Source organism: Diabrotica virgifera, chromosome 9, assembly GCF_917563875.1.
Source record: "Diabrotica virgifera virgifera chromosome 9, PGI_DIABVI_V3a".
Taxonomy (NCBI): Eukaryota; Metazoa; Arthropoda; class Insecta; order Coleoptera; family Chrysomelidae; genus Diabrotica; species Diabrotica virgifera.
In genome coordinates this window covers 221,359,143-221,386,264 of record NC_065451.1, presented here as the reverse complement: position 1 = coordinate 221,386,264, position 27,122 = coordinate 221,359,143, and the positions used below count along the sequence as shown (strand labels likewise).

At 31.6% G+C, this 27,122-nt stretch overlaps 2 protein-coding genes across 3 annotated transcripts in view; both read right to left on the bottom strand.

Moving 5' to 3' along the window:
- The window catches only part of LOC126892004 (uncharacterized), a 502,972-nt gene that overhangs the window by 268,421 nt on the left and 207,429 nt on the right, over positions 1–27,122 (bottom strand). The gene's annotated exons all lie outside the window — the stretch shown is intronic.
- The window catches only part of LOC114330167 (protein eva-1 homolog C-like), a 366,988-nt gene continuing 344,383 nt past the window's right edge, over positions 4,518–27,122 (bottom strand). For both annotated transcript variants that reach the window (XM_050661403.1, XM_050661404.1), the window contains exons 6-8: positions 23,377–23,622; positions 7,676–7,953; positions 4,518–6,221 (exon numbers count right to left, since the gene is read on the bottom strand). In XM_050661403.1, the coding sequence (XP_050517360.1) occupies positions 6,093–6,221; positions 7,676–7,953; positions 23,377–23,622 (653 nt within the window). In that variant the 3' untranslated portion in view covers positions 4,518–6,092. The remainder of the gene's footprint in view (positions 6,222–7,675; positions 7,954–23,376; positions 23,623–27,122) is intronic.

Genomic DNA, 27,122 nt, shown 5'->3' with positions numbered 1-27,122 from the left:
AATCAAATTTGGTTGGTTTTAAGACGTAGTTATTGCACATTTTTTGACATACAATTAAGAATTTAATATTCACCAGTGGCGCGCAAACGGGTATTATGACTGATAATATTACCCGTACGCACGACAATGGTGAATATAAAATTCTTAATTGTATGTCAAAAAATGTTCAATAACTACGGTTTAAAACCCACTGAATTTGATCTGCATATCTCAACTGGTTTTAAAGCAATAAATAAATCGTCAGTTTGTAAAAAAAAATTGAACATCCCGTATCTCGAAAACGAAGCGTTTGCGGACATATGATTATAAAGCAAATTATCATTATTTTCTCATGTAAAATTACCCCTTAAAGTTTGTCGCACTTATTTAGAAACACCCTAAACTGATGACGAACATGACCAGTTGTTAAAGTACCTAACTTTTTGAAGTTATACTTCTTTACCGGCGATAGAGGGTGATTTTTTTATATGTTAAAACCTATCAGCCCGGCGCATGCGCATTATAACTTTGTTCTGATTGGATGTTCAAATGACATGTCAAAAATTATCCGATATGGCAGCTGTGGTTTGGAGGTAAAGGTAAACAAATGTATAATATATTAGTTTTATTGTTGTGAGGACAGAAACAAAAAAGTTTATAATATTGTAGTGACTTTTAAATAGTTTTTAAAAGCAACAGGTACGTAATAATTGTTATTGTATCATGGGTATAAACCTACCTATTTGATCTGCCAAAATACATAGTATGTAATACTTTTATTTATATAATTTGATTACCATCAAAATTTCTATCAATACTCACCTAATATATTGTTTTTTTACTGTATGTTTTGTTGTATTTTTTCAATTCTAAATCATTTCAATTCAAAATTAAAATAATTTGATCAATTTTCAAAATATCAAAATATCACAAGTTTAATCCGTTTAGTTAGTCGATCTTCGTAAATAATGACACATAGTGTCCATGGCTAAGCGGAGAAGGCGAATGAATTCCAATACCAACCGCTTTTATCAGCGATGGTTCGAGTCCCAATAGAAACTTTCTTTTTTGTTTTTTTTAATACATTTTATGATTGTAAGTATATTTATTATATAATTGTATTTTCAGAAAATACGTATTTAGTCAAAAAATTTTCGACAATTAATGTTCAGACATCATTTGTGGCTTGTTTAATGTGTTTGTGTGTGTTTTATTCTTTTATTATTTTAATTTTTGGCACTGTTCTAATAAAAATGTTTGAGAAGTAGTAAGTATAGATTAGTTTAATATTTAAACAAAATATAAATAAAAAGTATATTAATTTCGTTTAAATCATATAATAGAAGTATAACTTCTTACGTGCGTACAAAGTACACACACATTCTTTTTTATTATTCAACATAAGCGAATGAATCGAAAGACAAAATGTTAAGAAAACCTGAGGCTATATAGTTGGGTTTTAATTTCAGTATTTTATAAATGCTAGAATAGTCCACAGGGTGACGCGAACTTTGAGAAAAAAACACAGTTTGATTCGTACACCCGGTATACAATGCCAGTTTAACTGTCTAGCAACAATATTATTACATCGATATTGTCAATGGATAAGACTATAACGTGGTAAAAAATCACTTAAATCGGACAACAGGTTTAGGAAATTCAAAACATCAAAAATGACCAAATTTTTAGTGGATCGATTTTTTTGCACCGCAGTGTATTTTATTATATTGTTTTTTGTATTTTTTGCCATTAACCCTCTCTTTTCATTTCATAGATTCACAATTTTTTGTGCCCACGTAGACAACTTGAAGGTTTTCATCAACCCCTGGGGTATGTGGTAGATATAGATCACTTTGGGAATCACTGGATTAGATTATTCAAAACCACCATTTCGTATTTAAAATTTATTTATTTAAATTCTTTACACAAAATTGCTATTTTGTTATACGTCTTTGCTGAACAAAAGAGGGACAAAAGTAATGAACAAGAGGAAGAAAAATAACAATATATATATAAAATCTTTCGTATTCTTTTTCTCATGAGCATCTTTCAGTGCGTCACAGTTTTTCGATTTCTTTCTAACGCATTAAATTGTATGTGACAGAAAAAGGCACGTCGGTGATTACAGACATTTATAACATTTATTCTAGTTGTCGATAGATGGCGCTATAATCGAAAAAAAAATTATTTACGAATTACATAATATATCTACGAATATAATCTGTACAATTTATAAGACTATACAAATCAAAGAACAATAAACACAATTGACTTTTTTTATGCCAAATTGCAAATAAAATTTGACAACTGTCAAACTTAACTAAAATGTCATGTTAGAATAAATGTTATAAATGTGTATTATCACGGACTTACCTTTTTTCTATCAATAGGGCTTTTCATTCACAGTCATTTGTTTCGAGCTTCTGTCATGTGTCACATAATATTAATATATCTACGTCGTACGTTATTGGTATGTACCATGATACAAACCAAAGACGTATGACGTAGATATATTAATATTATGTGACACATGACAGAAGCTCGAAACAAATGACAATCGATGAAAAGCCCTATTGTGACGCACTGAAAAATGCTCATGAAAAGGACCATATTGGCTCCGAGCGTTAACAAAGTGTCATAGGAAAATCGACCGACCTGCTCATGGTGGCGGTTTTTTGAAAGTTTGTAAGGACGCTTTCTGTATGTTTAAATGGAACATTTTAAAAAATGCCGTGTCACGCTAGTGATATTATGTTTTAATATAAACAGAAAATAAAAACGCACTTAATCTGATATAAATTCTTCACTTTCCAATAGTTTGATTAGGTATACATAACCTCACTATCGCAGTTTATGTCGATAAATCTTTATTAACGAAAAAGAAAATATTTTTGTTGCACTATAAATTACACTATAAATTAATAACTAATTAATTCCAACAATTGTATTAGGTTATTATCACTACAAAATAAAATATTCAAGTTTAACAAAATAGTCCCATAAGACTCAATGTTAAAACGTCCTTACAAAATCTGACAGCGTGTTACGTCACTGTAAATAGAGGGGGGACGCACGGTGTGAATTATTATTGTATAATCCGTTCAAATACACTGATCCAAGAATATAATGCGTTAATCGGTAAATTGAAAGTTACTCGTTTGATTGGTTTTAAGGGGAGTTTCATTTTTTAACTTTTCAAAAAATCGATTTTTTTTTGTTACATAAGAACATTCCTTAATATTATAGAAATACTGTCCTAAAATTTTGTTAAGAAATTCGAAATAGAAACGAAGTTGTAGTAGGTATTTGTAACGGTACCTACCTGAGCTAAAACTCGCTTGAATATAATAACGCGCGCGACGGCTCACCTGTGGTGCTGCAACTCGACAGTTGTTTTCTAAAACTTATAAAGCGAGCTCGTGTCTTATATTATTGAAATTTATCGAAAATTATTGTTTTGAAAATCGGAAAAATGCCTGTATTTGGTGGTCATTTAAAAGGCAGTCAAAGTAAGGGAATCATCAAAATCAGCATAATATTAAAAGAAAATTCAAAGGTAAAGTAATTTGGTGGTTATATTTAAATGAAATGACAATCTTATCGAGAATATTCTTGAAACAGTGTTTTGTTTTAATTCTAGCAGGTAGCTGTTTTAAAGTATACATAATGACTCTTTTCTTTTGCGAGCCAACACAAAAATAACAAAACTGCTTATAGCACGATATTTTCTTAAATATTCGGTATCAACATATTTTATCCCTTAGTCTTCCCAAGATACTGTCCATTACCGAACATTATAGACACATCTTAAATATCATATTATACTCCTTTCATTTAAAACCTTACTGGACTTGTAAACTATAACGAACAAGGTCGGTTATGTTCTTAGCAGAATTAGATGAGACTATTTTCTCAGTTGTTTCGAAAACGACCGTCTTTTTCTTAGCCTTATATTGTCCATTTTTGGCCATAGGCATCTTCCAACTCTTTTCATCGATCTATATGCTTGGCAACCGACTTCCAATTTGTTTCAGCTACTTTTTTTATGTCATTTACCCATCTTATCTGTGGTAATCTACCTTTGCAATGTCTCCAATGTTGTATTATGACGATCCAACGTTGTTCTTTTTGTCCAACGCTTGCTTCACACACTAAGAATTTTGACCGTGGGATGGTTGAAATCTACATAGTGGCTCGAGCAATCATATTATGGAACCTTTCTCCCTTCACCGCTTGAGACGCTCGGTGAAGGGAGAAAGATTCCATAATATGGTTGCTCGAGCCACTATGTAGATTTCAACCATCGTATAGTATTTTTACTACAAAAGCGATATTACGTAGGTCAAAATTTTTGACGTAAGAGAACTGTCAAAACATTAGAATGTGACTTTTCATTATTGCCATGTTTATAATAAACATGGCAATAATGAAAAGTCACATTCCAATGTTTTGACAGTTCTCTTACGTCAAAAATTTTGACCTACGTAATATAGCTTTTGTAGTAAAAATACTATAATAGTGTGGCCCGTGAAGCCGCATTTGAGTTTGGTCATAGTATAAATATAAGGTACATTATTTTTGATGACTTTTGCATGAAAATCTCCCATGATTACCTTTATGTCTTTAGATTTTGTGTAGTGTAATATTTTTTGGTAATCTATTTCAGCCTCAAAACTTTGCCCTCAATAAAATAAGGTGGTTTTAAAAGTACACGTGATAAATAATTCTTATATAAGGTATCAGAATGTTACAGGCGACTAAGGGTTACAGTACAAATAGAAGAAAAAGGAGTCTTTGGTCTGTTTCAATGAAAGTATAAGTCGACAGAAATATCTGAAACCGACAAGGTCAAAGCAATCGAAATCATTAGTGACGCGACGTTGTCAGATCAATCAGATTTCAAAGGGTTTTCGGTTTTTATTTGTTACCTATTTCACAGTAAAATTTCCTTCTGTTTGTGCTTCCTACTGCGTAAATCTTAAAATTTTTGCATAATTTCACGGAATTATGCATTTAGGGCCGGTACTTTATGTCTCCGTTAACAGCCGGTTAGTTAACCGAGGTTTAATCGGGACATAAATATATGCAAAACATAGACATAAACGCAATTATACTTATTATTATATTCATAAATAATTATAATAATAATTATAATTGCTTTTATTACAACGCAAGAGGCCCTATGGGGTACTTTTCTGCCCCGATTAAACCCCGGTTAGCTAACCGAGGTTTAACCGGGACATAAAGTACCGGCCCTTAGTGTTCTAATTTTCACCCCATTTGAAATATTCATCTTTATTAACAATATATTAACCTTCCGATGACCAACCTTTTTTTGTTACACGGATGATCAAGGGGGGGGGGGGGGGGAAATGACCCCTAGTCAAAAATGACAATTAACAAAAAAATGAAGCTTTTTTAATTTTTTTTAAATATTTTTTTATGGCATGTACTTTATGTCATTCAGCCGGTCACAACATGAGTATTAGTGTCGTGTGTAGTGTGTATGTTGAGTAAGTCTTGTTACTTTGCAAAGTCGACGTCATTATCGCAAAACTACTTGGAATTACACATAATAGACGCTATTTTACTAAACATCAACTTCAGACTATATCTTTTATTCGTAACAAATAGGGAATTTTTTTTATTTCAAAATATGAGGATATCTAGAATGATAAAGTCAAATAAAAAAATAATGAGTTAAAAATTGAAAATACTTTTGAATCTATTAAAGAAAAACATACGCTGGGGTCACAATTTCCCCCGCTTGGTCATCCGAAGGTTAAATGTATTCTAAATAAACAACTATTCGACGATTTTATCTGGCAATATTGCAAAACCACTGATTTCGTGAACAATTCATTTTAAATGGATGTTTACTCTTTGCACTAACGCGTCCAACTGAAGTCTCCTCTCCTTGATTTGCTACCTGAGAGAACTTCGCGTTTCAGGTATTTCTGTCGACTTGTAGAGTGCACTTAATGTCAATATCGCACACAGCACGGTTCATCACAACACAAGTATCACTTGATTCTTTAAAAACAGTACGTACGTTGACCTGGACACGTGGGTGAATGGGGAAGAGTCGGGCCTCCATGGCCCTGGCACTGGTGTCATCCGTAGTAGTACTGACCGTGTGACGTGCTATTCGAAGTTGCTGTATGGTCTGTTTCCATCGTTAGTGTGAGTCTTCTAGGATTATTTGATATGGTATAGTCGTCAATGTGAGGATACCGAACAACCTATAACATGAATTATGTTATTATACCCATTAAATATAACCTATCAGAACTTAGAAATTAAATGATAAAATTCTTGGTAAAATAATTATTAAGTACTTGTAAACAGTACACAATATATTGTGTCGTATATCGGTCACCACAGTCTGTAGACATAATTTAACACGTGAAAAAACTAGGATTTTTGAATTTTTACACAGTCTCCCACACGATTTAAACTTGATGTAAACGACAGCTTGAAATCGGAATAGGAACTATGCAAGAAAATTTGAATTATACAAAAAAAGAAGGAGAAGAAGACTGGTTCGCTACAGTTTTAACGTGGCTCAATAAATAAAAAGAATAAAACAAAACTTCCACGAAGGAGCGAAAATTGGAAAAGTAGGAACGGTTTACGTTCAGGACAAACAAAACTCCAGGTTGGAACAACAGTAGCATTTTCTGGCTATTGTAACAGCGCCAGAACTATAACATAGCAAGACAGATGTTGAACTACATCCAGACTCAAGCAAAAACTATATATCTAAGAACTATTCTAATTTTTTTTTTGAATTTGCCTTTATATTCGCTTCACATTTTTCTTTTATGCTTTACCAGATGTATCAAATAGAAAGGGTGTATAAACAGTAAAAATCGGAACAAGAGTCAAATTTATCTTCCACCTAGCCTAAAATAAAACAATCGGAAATCGACAGATACAGAATCCATATCCATCAGACTATAAATGGTATTCGAATAATGGATGACGACAAGCGGCAGAAAATTATATCGTGCGTTTCGGTGAAGCGTGAACCCGCAACGCATCATCAGAAACATGTTGGTTCATAATGGGGCCAGAAAATTGTCCCTCTGCGGTGGAAGTAATTAATCAATGCTCGAGTGACACTCTTCAAGTGTCAACATTGAATCACATTTTAAGGGCAGGATAAAAATCCCGCAATTTCGCAGAAAGGAAAATTGAAAATTGTTGTAATAAATTTTTAAAAGATGACCATACTAAATCTTCACTCACGCTCTTTCAATATACGAGGAGTATTCCATAACTATCTACTCAAATTATTATAAAATCAACTAAATAAAAAATAGGTAATTAAAATATAATAGATGCACAAAAAATGAAATGGGAAGTGAGGTAGAAACCGATGAAGCGAAAGAGAGAAGAAGAAGATTACAGCTTTGGAAGAAAATTAAAGAGAACACCACAGAAAAATGGAGAAAATGAAGCCAAATATACAAATGCAGTTAAGATTAGAACGATGAAAGAATTTACGAAGAAAAATGAAGAAATGAATGAAGTGAATGTTAATAAATTATATACCTTGTATAAAGGATTTTACATAAATTTTTCTATAATATATGATTGAACACACAAAAACATGCAAGAAATGAAAGGATATAAGATGAATAATAGAGAGAGTAAGCATAACTATAATATCTACTATAAACAGTTGTCGTACCTCCGCTATACTGCCAATAGCCGCTGAATAGACTGCGCCAGATGGAACTATCGGAGGGGGTAAGGGCATTATTAACTCTATATCTGCATCTACTTCGTCTATATCGCCAACAAATGTATTGGGCAATGAAGTATCTGCTATATTGGCGGCTTCAGATTTCGATCCTACTTTTGCTCGATAATGTTGCACGTAGATCTTCGCCACCAGAAAACTTAAGAGGACAACGACGATTGCTGCCACGGTCATTAGGATGTAGATGAAAAGTCGCTCTTTGTCGCCTGTAACAAATGTAGTAAGCACATCTTAATAGGCGAGCGGCAGCAACCCCTAAAATTACGTTATACCGACCACGAAAATCAACTTTAAGGTGAATGACCAATCTTGATCATTCTTTATGTTTTCGAGGTTGCTGAAACCAAATATAAAGTTTATTTTGATCTAGAATTGGTGGAACATGTTCAAAAATTAAAGTTTAGGCTAAAACGCAAAAAATCAATTTTGATGATTTTTCAACTTTATCTCGCTGTAGGTATCTTTGATTGCTGTCAATATTTCCTTTTGAAAATTTTACTGTGCCATCTTTGACGTATTTAGGTAACAACGATATTTGTCCAAAATGTTTAAACAAATTAAAAGAGGAGTTGTTAATTTTTAAACATTTTATCGTCAGATTTCGTCAGTTTCATGTTTACTTAAAAAAGTTGAGTGACAAACTTTTTAGTTTATAATTTTAACCAACACAGCAATAAAATATAGTTTATGAAGAAGTTTTTTGGAAAATTTTAAGTCAGAATATGCAATAGGAAAAAAGTTATGAGACTTTATAGACGAGCGGCACACCAAAAAAAAGTTCTTTTTTCGGAATACTGACTACGGTGTGGTGAATGGCCAATTTTGATCATACTTTATGTTTTTGATGGTGCTGAAATCGAAAATTAGGTTTATTTTGAATTTCACGTTTTTCTGCGTTTAACTGGCGCAACTCTGTTCCATTTTAATATTTTTTTCTGAATTTTTTTGTAGTATATATTTTTTACCATTCTGAAGACAATGGGGCCTGTTTAAATCTTACTGTCTTATTATAATAAAAGTTATGAATTGTTTAAAGCTAAAGGTTCAGATTCCTGAAATGCAAAGTTTAATCGCAAAAGATGAATGACAAAATTTGAAATTTAGCTTTTTAATCAAGTTTATGTTAAAATATAGAGCACAAAGAACAAAATGTTTTATAGGAAAAATGGTGCAAATTTTAATTTTAAGAAAAACGCCATTTCATTATTTTTAATTTTTAGGGTAAAATTGCGATTTTGACAATGTTTCCCCATCTAAATTTAAAAATAAACCTTATTTTCGTTTTCGACGTCATCAAAAACATAAGGTATGGTCAAAATTAGCCATTCACCACACTGTGCTCAGTATCTCGAGAAATAAGCGTTTTTTGTAGGAGTGCCACTCGTCTATAAAGTCACATAACATTTTTCCTATTGCATATTTTGACTTGACATTTTCCAAAAAATTTCTTCATGACCTATGTTTTAATGCAGTGTTGATTAAAATTATAAACTAAAAGTTTGTCAAACAATTTTTTTAAGTAAACATGAAACTAACGAAATATGACGACAAATTTAAATGTTTACATGTTTAAAAGTTAACAACTTCTCTTTTTTTATTTATTTAAACATCTCGGACAAATCTCATTGTTATCTAAATTCTTCAAAGATGATACAGTAAAATTTTCAAAAGGAAATATTTACAGTTTACAGATTTTTGAACATGTTCCACCAATCTATATATATAAAAGAAAGTCGAGGTTGTGTTAGTTACACCATTTATAACTCGAGAACGACTGAACAGATTTTTATGAAATTTTACATGTATATTCTAGCGGTCTGGGAATAGGATAATATGGAGTTTCATACCCGTACGTCATAAGGGGTGTTGCCCCCCCTGATATATTTTTTTAATTTTTGGAAAAACCGTTTTTTACTATTTTTATGAGATGTAGAAGCAAAAGATACATACAATCCTAAATTTTCAATTTTTTATCTCAGACCGTTATTTTTTAATAGCCATTTAAATATTTTACATCTATATATATAAAAGAAAGTCGAGGTTGTGTTAGTTACACCATTTATAACTCGAGAACGACTGAACAGATTTTTATGAAATTTTACATGTATATTCTAGCGGTCTGGGAATAGGATAATATGGAGTTTCATACCCGTACGTCATAAGGGGTGTTGCCCCCCTGATATATTTTTTTAATTTTTGAAAAAACCGTTTTTTACTATTTTTATGAGATGTAGAAGCAAAAGATACATACAATCCTAAATTTTCAATTTTTTATCTCAGACCGTTATTTTTTAATAGCCATTTAAATATTTTACATCTATATATATAAAAGAAAGTCGAGGTTGTGTTAGTTACACCATTTATAACTCGAGAACGACTGAACAGATTTTTATGAAATTTTACATGTATATTCTAGCGGCTGGGAATAGGATAATATGGAGTTTCATACCCGTACGTCATAAGGGGTGTTGCCCCCCCTGATATATTTTTTTAATTTTTGGAAAAACCGTTTTTTACTATTTTTATGAGATGTAGAAGCAAAAGATACATACAATCCTAAATTTTCAATTTTTTATCTCAGACCGTTATTTTTTAATAGCCATTTAAATATTTTACATCTATATATATAAAAGAAAGTCGAGGTTGTGTTAGTTACACCATTTATAACTCGAGAACGACTGAACAGATTTTTATGAAATTTTACATGTATATTCTAGCGGTCTGGGAATAGGATAATATGGAGTTTCATACCCGTACGTCATAAGGGGTGTTGCCCCCCCTGATATATTTTTTTAATTTTTGGAAAAACCGTTTTTTACTATTTTTATGAGATGTAGAAGCAAAAGATACATACAATCCTAAATTTTCAATTTTTTATCTCAGACCGTTATTTTTTAATAGCCATTTAAATATTTTACATCTATATATATAAAAGAAAGTCGAGGTTGTGTTAGTTACACCATTTATAACTCGAGAACGACTGAACAGATTTTTATGAAATTTTACATGTATATTCTAGCGGTCTGGGAATAGGATAATATGGAGTTTCATACCCGTACGTCATAAGGGGTGTTGCCCCCCCTGATATATTTTTTTAATTTTTGGAAAAACCGTTTTTTACTATTTTTATGAGATGTAGAAGCAAAAGATACATACAATCCTAAATTTTCAATTTTTTATCTCAGACCGTTATTTTTTAATAGCCATTTAAATATTTTACATCTATATATATAAAAGAAAGTCGAGGTTGTGTTAGTTACACCATTTATAACTCGAGAACGACTGAACAGATTTTTATGAAATTTTACATGTATATTCTAGCGGTCTGGGAATAGGATAATATGGAGTTTCATACCCGTACGTCATAAGGGGTGTTGCCCCCCTGATATATTTTTTTAATTTTTGAAAAAACCGTTTTTTACTATTTTTATGAGATGTAGAAGCAAAAGATACATACAATCCTAAATTTTCAATTTTTTATCTCAGACCGTTATTTTTTAATAGCCATTTAAATATTTTACATCTATATATATAAAAGAAAGTCGAGGTTGTGTTAGTTACACCATTTATAACTCGAGAACGACTGAACAGATTTTTATGAAATTTTACATGTATATTCTAGCGGTCTGGGAATAGGATAATATGGAGTTTCATACCCGTACGTCATAAGGGGTGTTGCCCCCCCTGATATATTTTTTTAATTTTTGGAAAAACCGTTTTTTACTATTTTTATGAGATGTAGAAGCAAAAGATACATACAATCCTAAATTTTCAATTTTTTATCTCAGACCGTTATTTTTTAATAGCCATTTAAATATTTTACATCTATATATATAAAAGAAAGTCGAGGTTGTGTTAGTTACACCATTTATAACTCGAGAACGACTGAACAGATTTTTATGAAATTTTACATGTATATTCTAGCGGTCTGGGAATAGGATAATATGGAGTTTCATACCCGTACGTCATAAGGGGTGTTGCCCCCCCTGATATATTTTTTTAATTTTTGGAAAAACCGTTTTTTACTATTTTTATGAGATGTAGAAGCAAAAGATACATACAATCCTAAATTTTCAATTTTTTATCTCAGACCGTTATTTTTTAATAGCCATTTAAATATTTTACATCTATATATATAAAAGAAAGTCGAGGTTGTGTTAGTTACACCATTTATAACTCGAGAACGACTGAACAGATTTTTATGAAATTTTACATGTATATTCTAGCGGTCTGGGAATAGGATAATATGGAGTTTCATACCCGTACGTCATAAGGGGTGTTGCCCCCCCTGATATATTTTTTTAATTTTTGAAAAAACCGTTTTTTACTATTTTTATGAGATGTAGAAGCAAAAGATACATACAATCCTAAATTTTCAATTTTTTATCTCAGACCGTTATTTTTTAATAGCCATTTAAATATTTTACATCTATATATATAAAAGAAAGTCGAGGTTGTGTTAGTTACACCATTTATAACTCGAGAACGACTGAACAGATTTTTATGAAATTTTACATGTATATTCTAGCGGCTGGGAATAGGATAATATGGAGTTTCATACCCGTACGTCATAAGGGGTGTTGCCCCCCCTGATATATTTTTTTAATTTTTGGAAAAACCGTTTTTTACTATTTTTATGAGATGTAGAAGCAAAAGATACATACAATCCTAAATTTTCAATTTTTTATCTCAGACCGTTATTTTTTAATAGCCATTTAAATATTTTACATCTATATATATAAAAGAAAGTCGAGGTTGTGTTAGTTACACCATTTATAACTCGAGAACGACTGAACAGATTTTTATGAAATTTTACATGTATATTCTAGCGGTCTGGGAATAGGATAATATGGAGTTTCATACCCGTACGTCATAAGGGGTGTTGCCCCCCCTGATATATTTTTTTAATTTTTGGAAAAACCGTTTTTTACTATTTTTATGAGATGTAGAAGCAAAAGATACATACAATCCTAAATTTTCAATTTTTTATCTCAGACCGTTATTTTTTAATAGCCATTTAAATATTTTACATCTATATATATAAAAGAAAGTCGAGGTTGTGTTAGTTACACCATTTATAACTCGAGAACGACTGAACAGATTTTTATGAAATTTTACATGTATATTCTAGCGGTCTGGGAATAGGATAATATGGAGTTTCATACCCGTACGTCATAAGGGGTGTTGCCCCCCCTGATATATTTTTTTAATTTTTGGAAAAACCGTTTTTTACTATTTTTATGAGATGTAGAAGCAAAAGATACATACAATCCTAAATTTTCAATTTTTTATCTCAGACCGTTATTTTTTAATAGCCATTTAAATATTTTACATCTATATATATAAAAGAAAGTCGAGGTTGTGTTAGTTACACCATTTATAACTCGAGAACGACTGAACAGATTTTTATGAAATTTTACATGTATATTCTAGCGGTCTGGGAATAGGATAATATGGAGTTTCATACCCGTACGTCATAAGGGGTGTTGCCCCCCCTGATATATTTTTTTAATTTTTGAAAAAACCGTTTTTTACTATTTTTATGAGATGTAGAAGCAAAAGATACATACAATCCTAAATTTTCAATTTTTTATCTCAGACCGTTATTTTTTAATAGCCATTTAAATATTTTACATCTATATATATAAAAGAAAGTCGAGGTTGTGTTAGTTACACCATTTATAACTCGAGAACGACTGAACAGATTTTTATGAAATTTTACATGTATATTCTAGCGGCTGGGAATAGGATAATATGGAGTTTCATACCCGTACGTCATAAGGGGTGTTGCCCCCCCTGATATATTTTTTTAATTTTTGGAAAAACCGTTTTTTACTATTTTTATGAGATGTAGAAGCAAAAGATACATACAATCCTAAATTTTCAATTTTTTATCTCAGACCGTTATTTTTTAATAGCCATTTAAATATTTTACATCTATATATATAAAAGAAAGTCGAGGTTGTGTTAGTTACACCATTTATAACTCGAGAACGACTGAACAGATTTTTATGAAATTTTACATGTATATTCTAGCGGTCTGGGAATAGGATAATATGGAGTTTCATACCCGTACGTCATAAGGGGTGTTGCCCCCCCTGATATATTTTTTTAATTTTTGGAAAAACCGTTTTTTACTATTTTTATGAGATGTAGAAGCAAAAGATACATACAATCCTAAATTTTCAATTTTTTATCTCAGACCGTTATTTTTTAATAGCCATTTAAATATTTTACATCTATATATATAAAAGAAAGTCGAGGTTGTGTTAGTTACACCATTTATAACTCGAGAACGACTGAACAGATTTTTATGAAATTTTACATGTATATTCTAGCGGTCTGGGAATAGGATAATATGGAGTTTCATACCCGTACGTCATAAGGGGTGTTGCCCCCCCTGATATATTTTTTTAATTTTTGGAAAAACCGTTTTTTACTATTTTTATGAGATGTAGAAGCAAAAGATACATACAATCCTAAATTTTCAATTTTTTATCTCAGACCGTTATTTTTTAATAGCCATTTAAATATTTTACATCTATATATATAAAAGAAAGTCGAGGTTGTGTTAGTTACACCATTTATAACTCGAGAACGACTGAACAGATTTTTATGAAATTTTACATGTATATTCTAGCGGTCTGGGAATAGGATAATATGGAGTTTCATACCCGTACGTCATAAGGGGTGTTGCCCCCCCTGATATATTTTTTTAATTTTTGAAAAAACCGTTTTTTACTATTTTTATGAGATGTAGAAGCAAAAGATACATACAATCCTAAATTTTCAATTTTTTATCTCAGACCGTTATTTTTTAATAGCCATTTAAATATTTTACATCTATATATATAAAAGAAAGTCGAGGTTGTGTTAGTTACACCATTTATAACTCGAGAACGACTGAACAGATTTTTATGAAATTTTACATGTATATTCTAGCGGCTGGGAATAGGATAATATGGAGTTTCATACCCGTACGTCATAAGGGGTGTTGCCCCCCCTGATATATTTTTTTAATTTTTGGAAAAACCGTTTTTTACTATTTTTATGAGATGTAGAAGCAAAAGATACATACAATCCTAAATTTTCAATTTTTTATCTCAGACCGTTATTTTTTAATAGCCATTTAAATATTTTACATCTATATATATAAAAGAAAGTCGAGGTTGTGTTAGTTACACCATTTATAACTCGAGAACGACTGAACAGATTTTTATGAAATTTTACATGTATATTCTAGCGGTCTGGGAATAGGATAATATGGAGTTTCATACCCGTACGTCATAAGGGGTGTTGCCCCCCCTGATATATTTTTTTAATTTTTGGAAAAACCGTTTTTTACTATTTTTATGAGATGTAGAAGCAAAAGATACATACAATCCTAAATTTTCAATTTTTTATCTCAGACCGTTATTTTTTAATAGCCATTTAAATATTTTACATCTATATATATAAAAGAAAGTCGAGGTTGTGTTAGTTACACCATTTATAACTCGAGAACGACTGAACAGATTTTTATGAAATTTTACATGTATATTCTAGCGGTCTGGGAATAGGATAATATGGAGTTTCATACCCGTACGTCATAAGGGGTGTTGCCCCCCCTGATATATTTTTTTAATTTTTGGAAAAACCGTTTTTTACTATTTTTATGAGATGTAGAAGCAAAAGATACATACAATCCTAAATTTTCAATTTTTTATCTCAGACCGTTATTTTTTAATAGCCATTTAAATATTTTACATCTATATATATAAAAGAAAGTCGAGGTTGTGTTAGTTACACCATTTATAACTCGAGAACGACTGAACAGATTTTTATGAAATTTTACATGTATATTCTAGCGGTCTGGGAATAGGATAATATGGAGTTTCATACCCGTACGTCATAAGGGGTGTTGCCCCCCCTGATATATTTTTTTAATTTTTGAAAAAACCGTTTTTTACTATTTTTATGAGATGTAGAAGCAAAAGATACATACAATCCTAAATTTTCAATTTTTTATCTCAGACCGTTATTTTTTAATAGCCATTTAAATATTTTACATCTATATATATAAAAGAAAGTCGAGGTTGTGTTAGTTACACCATTTATAACTCGAGAACGACTGAACAGATTTTTATGAAATTTTACATGTATATTCTAGCGGCTGGGAATAGGATAATATGGAGTTTCATACCCGTACGTCATAAGGGGTGTTGCCCCCCCTGATATATTTTTTTAATTTTTGGAAAAACCGTTTTTTACTATTTTTATGAGATGTAGAAGCAAAAGATACATACAATCCTAAATTTTCAATTTTTTATCTCAGACCGTTATTTTTTAATAGCCATTTAAATATTTTACATCTATATATATAAAAGAAAGTCGAGGTTGTGTTAGTTACACCATTTATAACTCGAGAACGACTGAACAGATTTTTATGAAATTTTACATGTATATTCTAGCGGTCTGGGAATAGGATAATATGGAGTTTCATACCCGTACGTCATAAGGGGTGTTGCCCCCCCTGATATATTTTTTTAATTTTTGGAAAAACCGTTTTTTACTATTTTTATGAGATGTAGAAGCAAAAGATACATACAATCCTAAATTTTCAATTTTTTATCTCAGACCGTTATTTTTTAATAGCCATTTAAATATTTTACATCTATATATATAAAAGAAAGTCGAGGTTGTGTTAGTTACACCATTTATAACTCGAGAACGACTGAACAGATTTTTATGAAATTTTACATGTATATTCTAGCGGTCTGGGAATAGGATAATATGGAGTTTCATACCCGTACGTCATAAGGGGTGTTGCCCCCCCTGATATATTTTTTTAATTTTTGGAAAAACCGTTTTTTACTATTTTTATGAGATGTAGAAGCAAAAGATACATACAATCCTAAATTTTCAATTTTTTATCTCAGACCGTTATTTTTTAATAGCCATTTAAATATTTTACATCTATATATATAAAAGAAAGTCGAGGTTGTGTTAGTTACACCATTTATAACTCGAGAACGACTGAACAGATTTTTATGAAATTTTACATGTATATTCTAGCGGTCTGGGAATAGGATAATATGGAGTTTCATACCCGTACGTCATAAGGGGTGTTGCCCCCCCTGATATATTTTTTTAATTTTTGAAAAAACCGTTTTTTACTATTTTTATGAGATGTAGAAGCAAAAGATACATACAATCCTAAATTTTCAATTTTTTATCTCAGACCGTTATTTTTTAATAGCCATTTAAATATTTTACATCTATATATATAAAAGAAAGTCGAGGTTGTGTTAGTTACACCATTTATAACTCGAGAACGACTGAACAGATTTTTATGAAATTTTACATGTATATTCTAGCGGCTGGGAATAGGATAATATGGAGTTTCATACCCGTACGTCATAAGGGGTGTTGCCCCCCCTGATATATTTTTTTAATTTTTGGAAAAACCGTTTTTTACTATTTTTATGAGATGTAGAAGCAAAAGATACATACAATCCTAAATTTTCAATTTTTTATCTCAGACCGTTATTTTTTAATAGCCATTTAAATATTTTACATCTATATATATAAAAGAAAGTCGAGGTTGTGTTAGTTACACCATTTATAACTCGAGAACGACTGAACAGATTTTTATGAAATTTTACATGTATATTCTAGCGGTCTGGGAATAGGATAATATGGAGTTTCATACCCGTACGTCATAAGGGGTGTTGCCCCCCCTGATATATTTTTTTAATTTTTGGAAAAACCGTTTTTTACTATTTTTATGAGATGTAGAAGCAAAAGATACATACAATCCTAAATTTTCAATTTTTTATCTCAGACCGTTATTTTTTAATAGCCATTTAAATATTTTACATCTATATATATAAAAGAAAGTCGAGGTTGTGTTAGTTACACCATTTATAACTCGAGAACGACTGAACAGATTTTTATGAAATTTTACATGTATATTCTAGCGGTCTGGGAATAGGATAATATGGAGTTTCATACCCGTACGTCATAAGGGGTGTTGCCCCCCCTGATATATTTTTTTAATTTTTGGAAAAACCGTTTTTTACTATTTTTATGAGATGTAGAAGCAAAAGATACATACAATCCTAAATTTTCAATTTTTTATCTCAGACCGTTATTTTTTAATAGCCATTTAAATATTTTACATCTATATATATAAAAGAAAGTCGAGGTTGTGTTAGTTACACCATTTATAACTCGAGAACGACTGAACAGATTTTTATGAAATTTTACATGTATATTCTAGCGGTCTGGGAATAGGATAATATGGAGTTTCATACCCGTACGTCATAAGGGGTGTTGCCCCCCCTGATATATTTTTTTAATTTTTGAAAAAACCGTTTTTTACTATTTTTATGAGATGTAGAAGCAAAAGATACATACAATCCTAAATTTTCAATTTTTTATCTCAGACCGTTATTTTTTAATAGCCATTTAAATATTTTACATCTATATAAAAATTCGCGGGTCGCAGTGTTTGTTACCATACTCCTCCGAAACGACTTAACCGATTTTTATGAAATTTTGCAGGTATATTGGACTGTACTGGGAGTAGGTTGCTGTCTATATTTCATACCCGTATGTCATTAGGGGGTTGCCCATGACGCCGTAACTCTCACAATAATGACGTGAAAAATATGAAATTAAGTAGGTAGACTCCTTGCTGAATTCCGAGCAGAACCGTACTAAAATTTTTTGTCTAGCACAATCGGTGTCCGAAATACAATATCTCAAGCCGTAGGAATATTCTGAGGACAGAAGAAGAACGAGCGACAAATTTCATAGAAGAGAAGTGGCACAGTTTAACTTTGGGACTCAAATTGGGCAAAATATGAATTTTTTAATTTTGCGAAATTTTCAAAAAATATCTCTAAACGGAACCGTAAGCAGGAGAAAAATTCTGAGCACACGAAAAGAACAAGCAGCAAATTATAAAATTTTATTTAATTTTAATTCATTTTGTTTAATTTTATTTAGTTTAAGTATTTTATTTATTTTTGTTTATTTTATAAAATTTTATTTAATTTTAATTCATTTTGTTTAATTTTATTTAGTTTAAGTATTTTATTTATTTTTGTTTATTTTATTTTATTTCATTTTATTAAATTTTATTTATTTTTATTAGACTATATTTTCTTTTATTTAATTTTATTATTATTTTTTAATTTATTTATTATTTTTATTTAATTCTTTTTTAACTTTATTTAATTGTATTTAAGTTAATATGATTTTATTTATTTGTATTTAATTTTATTCAGTTTTTTTTATTTTTATTTACGTTTATTCAATTTCATTTAATTTTAATTTACTTCATTTACTTTTTATTTAATTTTAATTGAATTTAATTTTATTTAATCAACACCTATAGACTTGGAATCTCCCCGAACCTAATAATAAATAGATGGTTGTTTTGAATGTAGATATAATAAAGCTGTTATATTCATTATAAGATAAACAAATTTAAGATTGTAACTGTTGCACTACAAACTTTATTTTGTTACTTCTAACTAAACTTTATTATTTCAAACATCATGTGTAATTAATTAAAAATAATAATAAAACCTCATTCACATCGAGCATTTTTGTTTGTTAATTACGAATTCCTTTTGTTAATTTTAAGTTTATTGTATACAACAGTTTGTTTTTATCTATTGAGGCAGTACGAAGTCTGCCGGGTCAGCTAGTTCTAGATAAAAATATACTTTATATTCGGATTCAGCGACCTCTAAAACATAAAGAATGACCAAAAATTTGCCATTCACCTATCATGGTCGCTTTTTGATTTCTAAGCCTCAAATTAGGGGCGTGCCTCTCGCCTATAATTATTTATCGAAAATACGCCAAATTTTGGTGTTTTATTAAATTTTAAATCTCCACGAACATCATCTTACATTTCAGTAAACATTTTCCCATGGGATTATCTTGTAAGATCATCCACTTATCTATTTTGACTAACCGTGATGTTCCCGTAATAAAACTATTCCTTTTCTTTTTATTCCCTTAGAAGTTCTACTGAAAATGCACATAAATATTTATTTTATGATTGTATTGTGAATCTTTTGTAGGAAACAAACGTTAGTTGTCTAAATTTCAGTCCCGTTTAAAAATATTCTCAAATAATGATCGGATCACACATCAATTTAACGGTATTTTCCTTCTGTAAATCATCATCATCAATGGTGCTATAGCCTTATAAAAGAGTCTCGACCTTCCCAAGTCTACTGCGCCTACTGTCTACTGTTGCCAGTCTGCTGCGCCTATTTTTCTACCATCCTCATTTACACCATCCTTCCATCTGAGTTTTGGCCTACCCCTATTTCTACTTCCACTAATTGTGCCATAAGGATTCTTCTAGGAGGGTTGTTCTGCTGTGATCTTGCTAGATGTCTTACTCATATTAGGCTGTGGTCTCCAATAGACGCTGTACGCAGTCTACGGCGTTTATTGTATACCACCGACTAAGTCGGTGGTCACTTCAATTCACCCCGTAATTTGAATTTGATTTAGAATTACTCTTTTTAACAATTTTCGTTTGTAGGATACTTTGTGGCCTTCATAGTTTATTAAAAGTAACGAAAATAAACAATTTTCCTAAGACGTGACGTTGTACGCAGCCTAGAGCGTCTATTGGAGACCATCGGCTTAGTCTCCATATTTTTATAAAAGATACTACGTCTTTATCACCAAATACACACACCCAAACTTATATGAAATCACCATGTATTTCAAAGCAATATTTATTTCTTTTGAAAAAACTTGTTATTGTTACGAAGAATAAGGGTTTTTATTGAAAATAAACAAATCGATAAGACAATCAGATAGTACAGCTCGGTACGGTATAGGTTATTTGCTTGAGTTGCAAATTAAACTAACTTTTGCGTCCAAAAACGAAAATATGCCACATGTGGGGTTATATAACTTACAACGAGGAAAGATTATTGGTCTTGTGGAGAAAGTAATGTTCTCAGAGGGACATAGCTGTAGAGCTAGGCGTAATGCAGGGCGTTCTGTCTAAAACCTATGCTAGGTAACAGGAACTTGGAAGCTCAAAAATAAAGCAAGGGAAAGATGCTAAAAAGTAATAACGGCTCGCCACGATGGTTTAATTGTCCAATCAGCTGGAAGACACCTACCCATTTCTCACCTTCAGCTCCAAAGGCAGCTTTTGGAAGCTACAGGTGTAACTGTTTCAGTTGAAACGATAAGAAGAAGAGTTCGTGTCAAGAAGTATACAGCAGGAGACAGTTGTGGGTTCTCGAGTTATCCAGGCAGCACAAGATTGATCGCCTAAATTGGTGTCTTCACCACCAAAACTGGAACATTGAGAATTGACAAAATGTGCTATTTTCAGAAAAAGTCAGGATTTGTGTAAAATCAGATGACCCACGAAATAGTGTACCTAGAGGTCGAGGAAGACAAACAAGAACAAAAACTGTCAGATCTGTTCACAAATACACAAGGGGAAGTGTAATGTTCTGGAGAGGAATTGTGATCCGTAAAAAAACTCCTTTAATTTTCATCCAATAAACTTTAACTGCTCAAGGTATGTTGATAACCTGTAGTTAGACTCTGGAGAGGTGCAACAGAAGAAAATTTAATTTTCATGCATGATAATGGACCTCCACATACCATTAGAGTGACTAGAGACATCATTAAAGCAGAAGGTATCCCTTGTTTGGAGTGGCCTGCTTGCCTACCAGAGTTTAACCCTATAGAGTATTTGTGGGATATGCTTAAAAGAAAAATTAGAGCTCGCTGAGATAATCCACAAAACACCGCACGGCTAGTACAAGCTGCTCTTGGAGAATGAAGCAACCTACCACAAAAAATGTTGATAATTTGATTAGGAGCGTGCCCACGCAAACAAGCTTGCATAAGGACTATAGGTGATAACACTGACTACAAAAAAAAACAAAAAAAAAAAATAAAAATAATTTAAACATTAAATAAAAGGGGATAATACCCGAAGGTTGGCTGTATACCATCTAGTTAAATAAAATTTAACGTGAAGTAAAACTCCTTGGTGTATTCGGTATATTTAATAAAAATTAAAAAAAAATTTGATTTGTTTTTAAAATCCAAAAGGATTACGTTCAGAACGTTTTCGGAGTTATCAGTCCATCATCAGTGAACACCCTGTCCTTGCTAAATAGCCACAATGCCAAACACTGGTTAAGATGTATGTTCCAACTACATATTAAAATTTGCAAAAGAATTTGGCCTAAATTGGATGCCAATGGATTACTACCAGCAACATGATGCTCTACTGTACCACATAATGTGATACAGTAGAGCATCATGTTGCCGGTAGTAATCCATTGGCATACAATTTAGGCCAAATTCTTTTGCTAATTTTAATATATAGTGTTTTCGTTCTTGTTTGTCTTAACATGATGCTCTACTGTATCACATAATGTGATATAGTAGAGCATCATGTTGCTGGTAGTAATCCATTGGCATCCAATTTAGGCCAAATTCTTTTGCTAATTTTAATATATAGTGTTTTCGTTCTTGTTTGTCTTAACATGATGCTCTACTGTATCACATAATGTGATATAGTAGAGCATCATGTTGCTTGTAGTAATCCATTGGCATCCAATTTAGGCCAAATTCTTTTGCTAATTTTAGTATATAGTGTTTTCGTTCTTGTTTGTCTTAACATGATGCTCTACTGTATCACATAATGTGATATAGTAGAGCATCATGTTGCTGGTGGTAATCCATTGGCATCCAATTTAGGCCAAATTCTTTTGCTAATTTTAATATATAGTGTTTTCGTTCTTGTTTGTCTTAACATGATGCTCTACTGTATCACATAATGTGATATAGTAGAGCATCATGTTGCTGGTAATAATCCATTGGCATCCAATTTAGGCCAAATTCTTTTGCAAATTTTAATATGTAGTTGGAACATACATCTTAACCAGTGTTTTTCATTGTGGCTATTTAGCAAGGACAGGGAGTTCACTGATTATGGACTGATAAGTCCGAAAACGTTCTGAACGTAATCCTTTTGGATTTTTAAAAAAATTTTTAAATTTTTTAAAATTTTTTTTTAATATACCAACTACACCAGGGAGTTTTACTTCACGTTAAATTTTAATTTAAACATTATTCGTTTTACATTGAAATTTTTTATGCTATTGACTTTAAAACAAGTAGTTTCGATTTGTTTGTTAAATACTTTATTGTTTTATTTAATTGTTATATATTTTTTATTAAATTGCTTTAAAATAAATATTGTTTGACTTGGTGTGTTTGTTTTTTTTATCATAAAATCATAAGAAATATCAAATGATTCCATATAAGTTTGGGTTTGTGTATATGCTTATATCTGTGGTATACCTCGTAGTTGTACCACCTCCTCCAAACACCATTTTCACAGATGCCACCGAATATTCCTCTCAAGATACTTCGTTCAAATATAGGCAAAATGTATAAATTTCCTCTAAAACTCTTTTTAAATATTTCTCTATAAAGAGAAATATCTTCCCTATCTAAATTAATTTTTCGCTGAGCCAGTATGTAGTGAACTTCGACTTGGATTTTCAAGAATCCTGACATATTATAGGGTAAGATTTGTTTTATAAAGAATTTAAAAAATTACAACTTACTTAACAGAAAATTGTTCGTGGTCTGTGGTGGTCCGCTTGAACCCACATGATGAAACTCTTTGGTAATATTTTCTTTCGTGACGCCTTCTATGTTTGGATCAGGAGGAGATGCGGCAAATTCCCTGAAATAATCGTTAACGCCTTCGTATACTTCTAACACATTGTCGTCAACGCTTGAAATTTCGTCATCTTTTTCTTCAGCTTCCAGAAATCCGTCGTACTGTTCTTTAAGAACCTTTCTTGGTACTATAAAAAATAGAAATATTTTTATGAGTTGTCGTTAAAAAGATAAAAGAATAAAAATTCCATTTTTATTCAGTTGAAATGCGAAGGCAAAACCGTCTCATTTTTCACTTCGAACAGGGAGCGCAAACCAGCACTCTAAATCGACGATTTTCGACTCTATTTGGAGTCATCATCAGAGAGGCGTACGCCTGCTGCTCTCTGCCCCAAGTGACCAATCTCCGAGAGCTTATCACCACATTGCAACTGACGTTTACGAAGTAGGTGACTAGCGTCATCTGGCAACTGAAAGGCAAAGTTTTCAACCTAATAGAAACATTAATAATATTGAAAAATATTAAAAATATTACTAAAAGATTTTTAATTGAAAACCTATTGATCCATTTCCCTGGTAACACCTCCATGGCTTCTAAAAATTGCAAGAGAGATGGATGCTGAAACGAAGAAGACAAGAGGGAATTCAAAACTTACAATTCACGACCCCGTCTGTTCAGCTGGTAAATTGCAACGGAAAATGGACCTAGTTACTAAAAGAAGTGAAGACCAATATAAAAATTCCATTTTTATTCGGTTGCAATGTGAAGGCAATACCGTCTTATTTTTAACTTAGAACAGGGAGCGCAAACCAGCACTCTAAATAAACGATTTTCGACTCTATTTGGAGTCATCATCAGAGAGGCGTAGGTTTGCAGCTCTTTAACCGAAGTGACGAAACTACGAAAGCTTATCCCCGCATTGTAACTGACGTTTATGGAGTAGGTGACTAGCGCCATCTAGCAACTGAAAGGCAAAGTTTTTCAACCTCATAGAAACATTAATTCCGTTGGAATTTACCAGCTGAACAGACGGGGTCGTGAATTGTAAGTTTTTGAATTCCCTCTTGTCTTCTTCGCTTCAGCATCCATCTGGCTTGCAATTTTTAGAAGCCATGGAGGTGTTACCAGGGAAACGGACCAATAAGTTTTCAATTAAAAATCTTTTAGTAATATTTTTAATATTTTTCAATATTATTAATGTTTCTCTTAGGCTGAAAACTTTGCCTTTATAAATGAATAAGTTTTAAAATGATATATCACACTGTATAATTTTCTGTTTAAGATTTTAGGGATAAAAGCCACTCCCAAATTGGGGCATTGAACTTTGAGAATGATTATACAATTGCAATCATAAAAAGCGGGTCACTCGATGAATTATTCAAGTTAGATGTCTCGAATTTTCTAAACCTGTTGTCCGATTTGAGTGATTTTTTTAGTATGTTATAGCCTTATTCTTTAACAATATCGCCATAATAATATTGTTGCTAGATAGGTAAATTGTCATTGTATACAGGGTGTAACAATCATACTGTTTTTATTCCTCAAAGTGTGGAACACCCCGTTTAATGTTTTAGCATAGATAAGATATTGAAATTAAAACTCGATTGTAGCCTTAGGCTTTCTTAACATTTTATTTTTTGATTTATTTGTTTATGTTGGATAATAAAAAAGTTAGGTCCCTTAACAACTAACTATGTTCTTCATCAATACAGGGTGTTTCTAAATAAGTGCGACAAATTTTAAGGGGCAATTCTGCATGAAAAAATAATGACCGTTTGCTTTATAAACGTATGACCGCAAATTCTTCAGTTTCGAGATACGGGATGTTCAATTTTTTCTTACAAACTGACGATTTATTTATTGCTCTAAAACCGGTTGAAATATGCAAATGAAATTTGGTAGATGTTAAGAGGTAGTTATGGCGCATTTTTTGACATACAATTAAGAATTTTATATTCACCATTGACGTGCATACGGGATGTATCTAAAGTGTTTATACCCGTATGCACGCCAATGGTAAATATAGAATTATTAATTGTATGTCAAAAAATCCACAATAACTGCCTCTTAAAACCTACCAAATTTCATTTGCATATCTATATTGGTTTTAGAGCAATAAATAAATCGTCAGTTTGTAAGAAAAATTTCAACATCCCGTATCTCGGAAACGAAGCATTTGCGGACATATGTTTATAAAGCAAACTGTCATTATTTTTTCATACAGAATTACCCCTTAAAGTTTGTCGCACTTATTTAGAAACACCCTGTATTGATGAAAAACATGGCTAGTTATTAACGTGCTTAACTTTTTTATTATCCAACATAAACAAATAAATCAAAAAAGAAAATGTTAAGAGAGCCTATGGCTACAATTGAGTTTTAATTTCAATATTTTATCTATGCTAAAACATTTTACAAGGTGTTCCGAACTTTTAGGAATAAACACAGTATGATTGTTACACCCTGTATACAATGATAATTTACCGGTCTAGCAACAATATTATTATAGCGATATTGCTAAAGAATAAGGCTATAACATGCTAAAAAAATCACTCAAATCGGACAACAGGTTTAGAAAATTCGAGACATCTAACTTGAATAACTCATCGAGTGACCCGCTTTTTATGATCGCGAGTGTATTTAAAAAATATATCATTCTAGAAATTAAAATTGACAAGCTCGAGCGTTCTTTTATCAACAAATACATAAGAATAAATGCAAGAAACAACATACTATTTACTATTAACAACATACAGAACTCCGCCTGCAGTTTTGTTTGGTGTGATCGAGTAGCTCGACAGAACTGTTGCCGGTCCCAAGCCTGGATAAAGGAGGAGGGGGTCTACAGCCAGGTTAGCACCCTACTGATAGACGTTAAAACCATAGCTCATAGAAACAGGATTATGCATCGGAACAGGAATGATTTCATTACGACGACCAACGCGAGAAAAAGGACAACGAATTTACGGAAAACGAAAAATATACTTCGCATCATTACTTCGAATGTGAAGTCTCTAAACACAAGAAAACAGGAAATCACAAAAGAGCTTGTAGAAAAAAATACACATGTGCACTACAAGAGACCAAGAGAAAAGGAAAGGGTCAAATTATGCTGGTCTCCATCAGAAACAAGACTCGATACAGCCACAACATAAAGACTACTGGAAACGGCAGAGATGAGAGTATTGAGAAGAATTACAGAAAATACACTGAGAGATCGAATGAGGAGAGAAGATATTAGAAGACAATGTAACGTACAGTCTATAAACGAATGGACACTAAATAGAAAAAAAGAATGGAACAACCACATAACCAGAATGGGGTTGACACGTGTGTCAAAATAGCACGAGATAAATCACCAGTCGGTAGAAAAAGTATCGGCCGACCGCGCAAAAGATGGAGTGATAACCTTCCATAGAGGTATCAATCCGCCAATGAACAAGCAGAATTGCTGATAAAGAGGAAGAAGAAAAAGAAGAACAACATATAGATTAAAATATGGAAAATTTTACGTATCTTAGAAGCAGAGCCGTGCGGTATATTTTTTCAATATGATGCAAGTCTTCGAAATGCCGCCCCTTAAATATAACTTAAACTTAACTTTTATTTTTATTAAATGCAACTGCCCAAAATGAACACACTTTTATTTTAAAAAGAAAACATAATTTAAATTAAATGAAATACGTA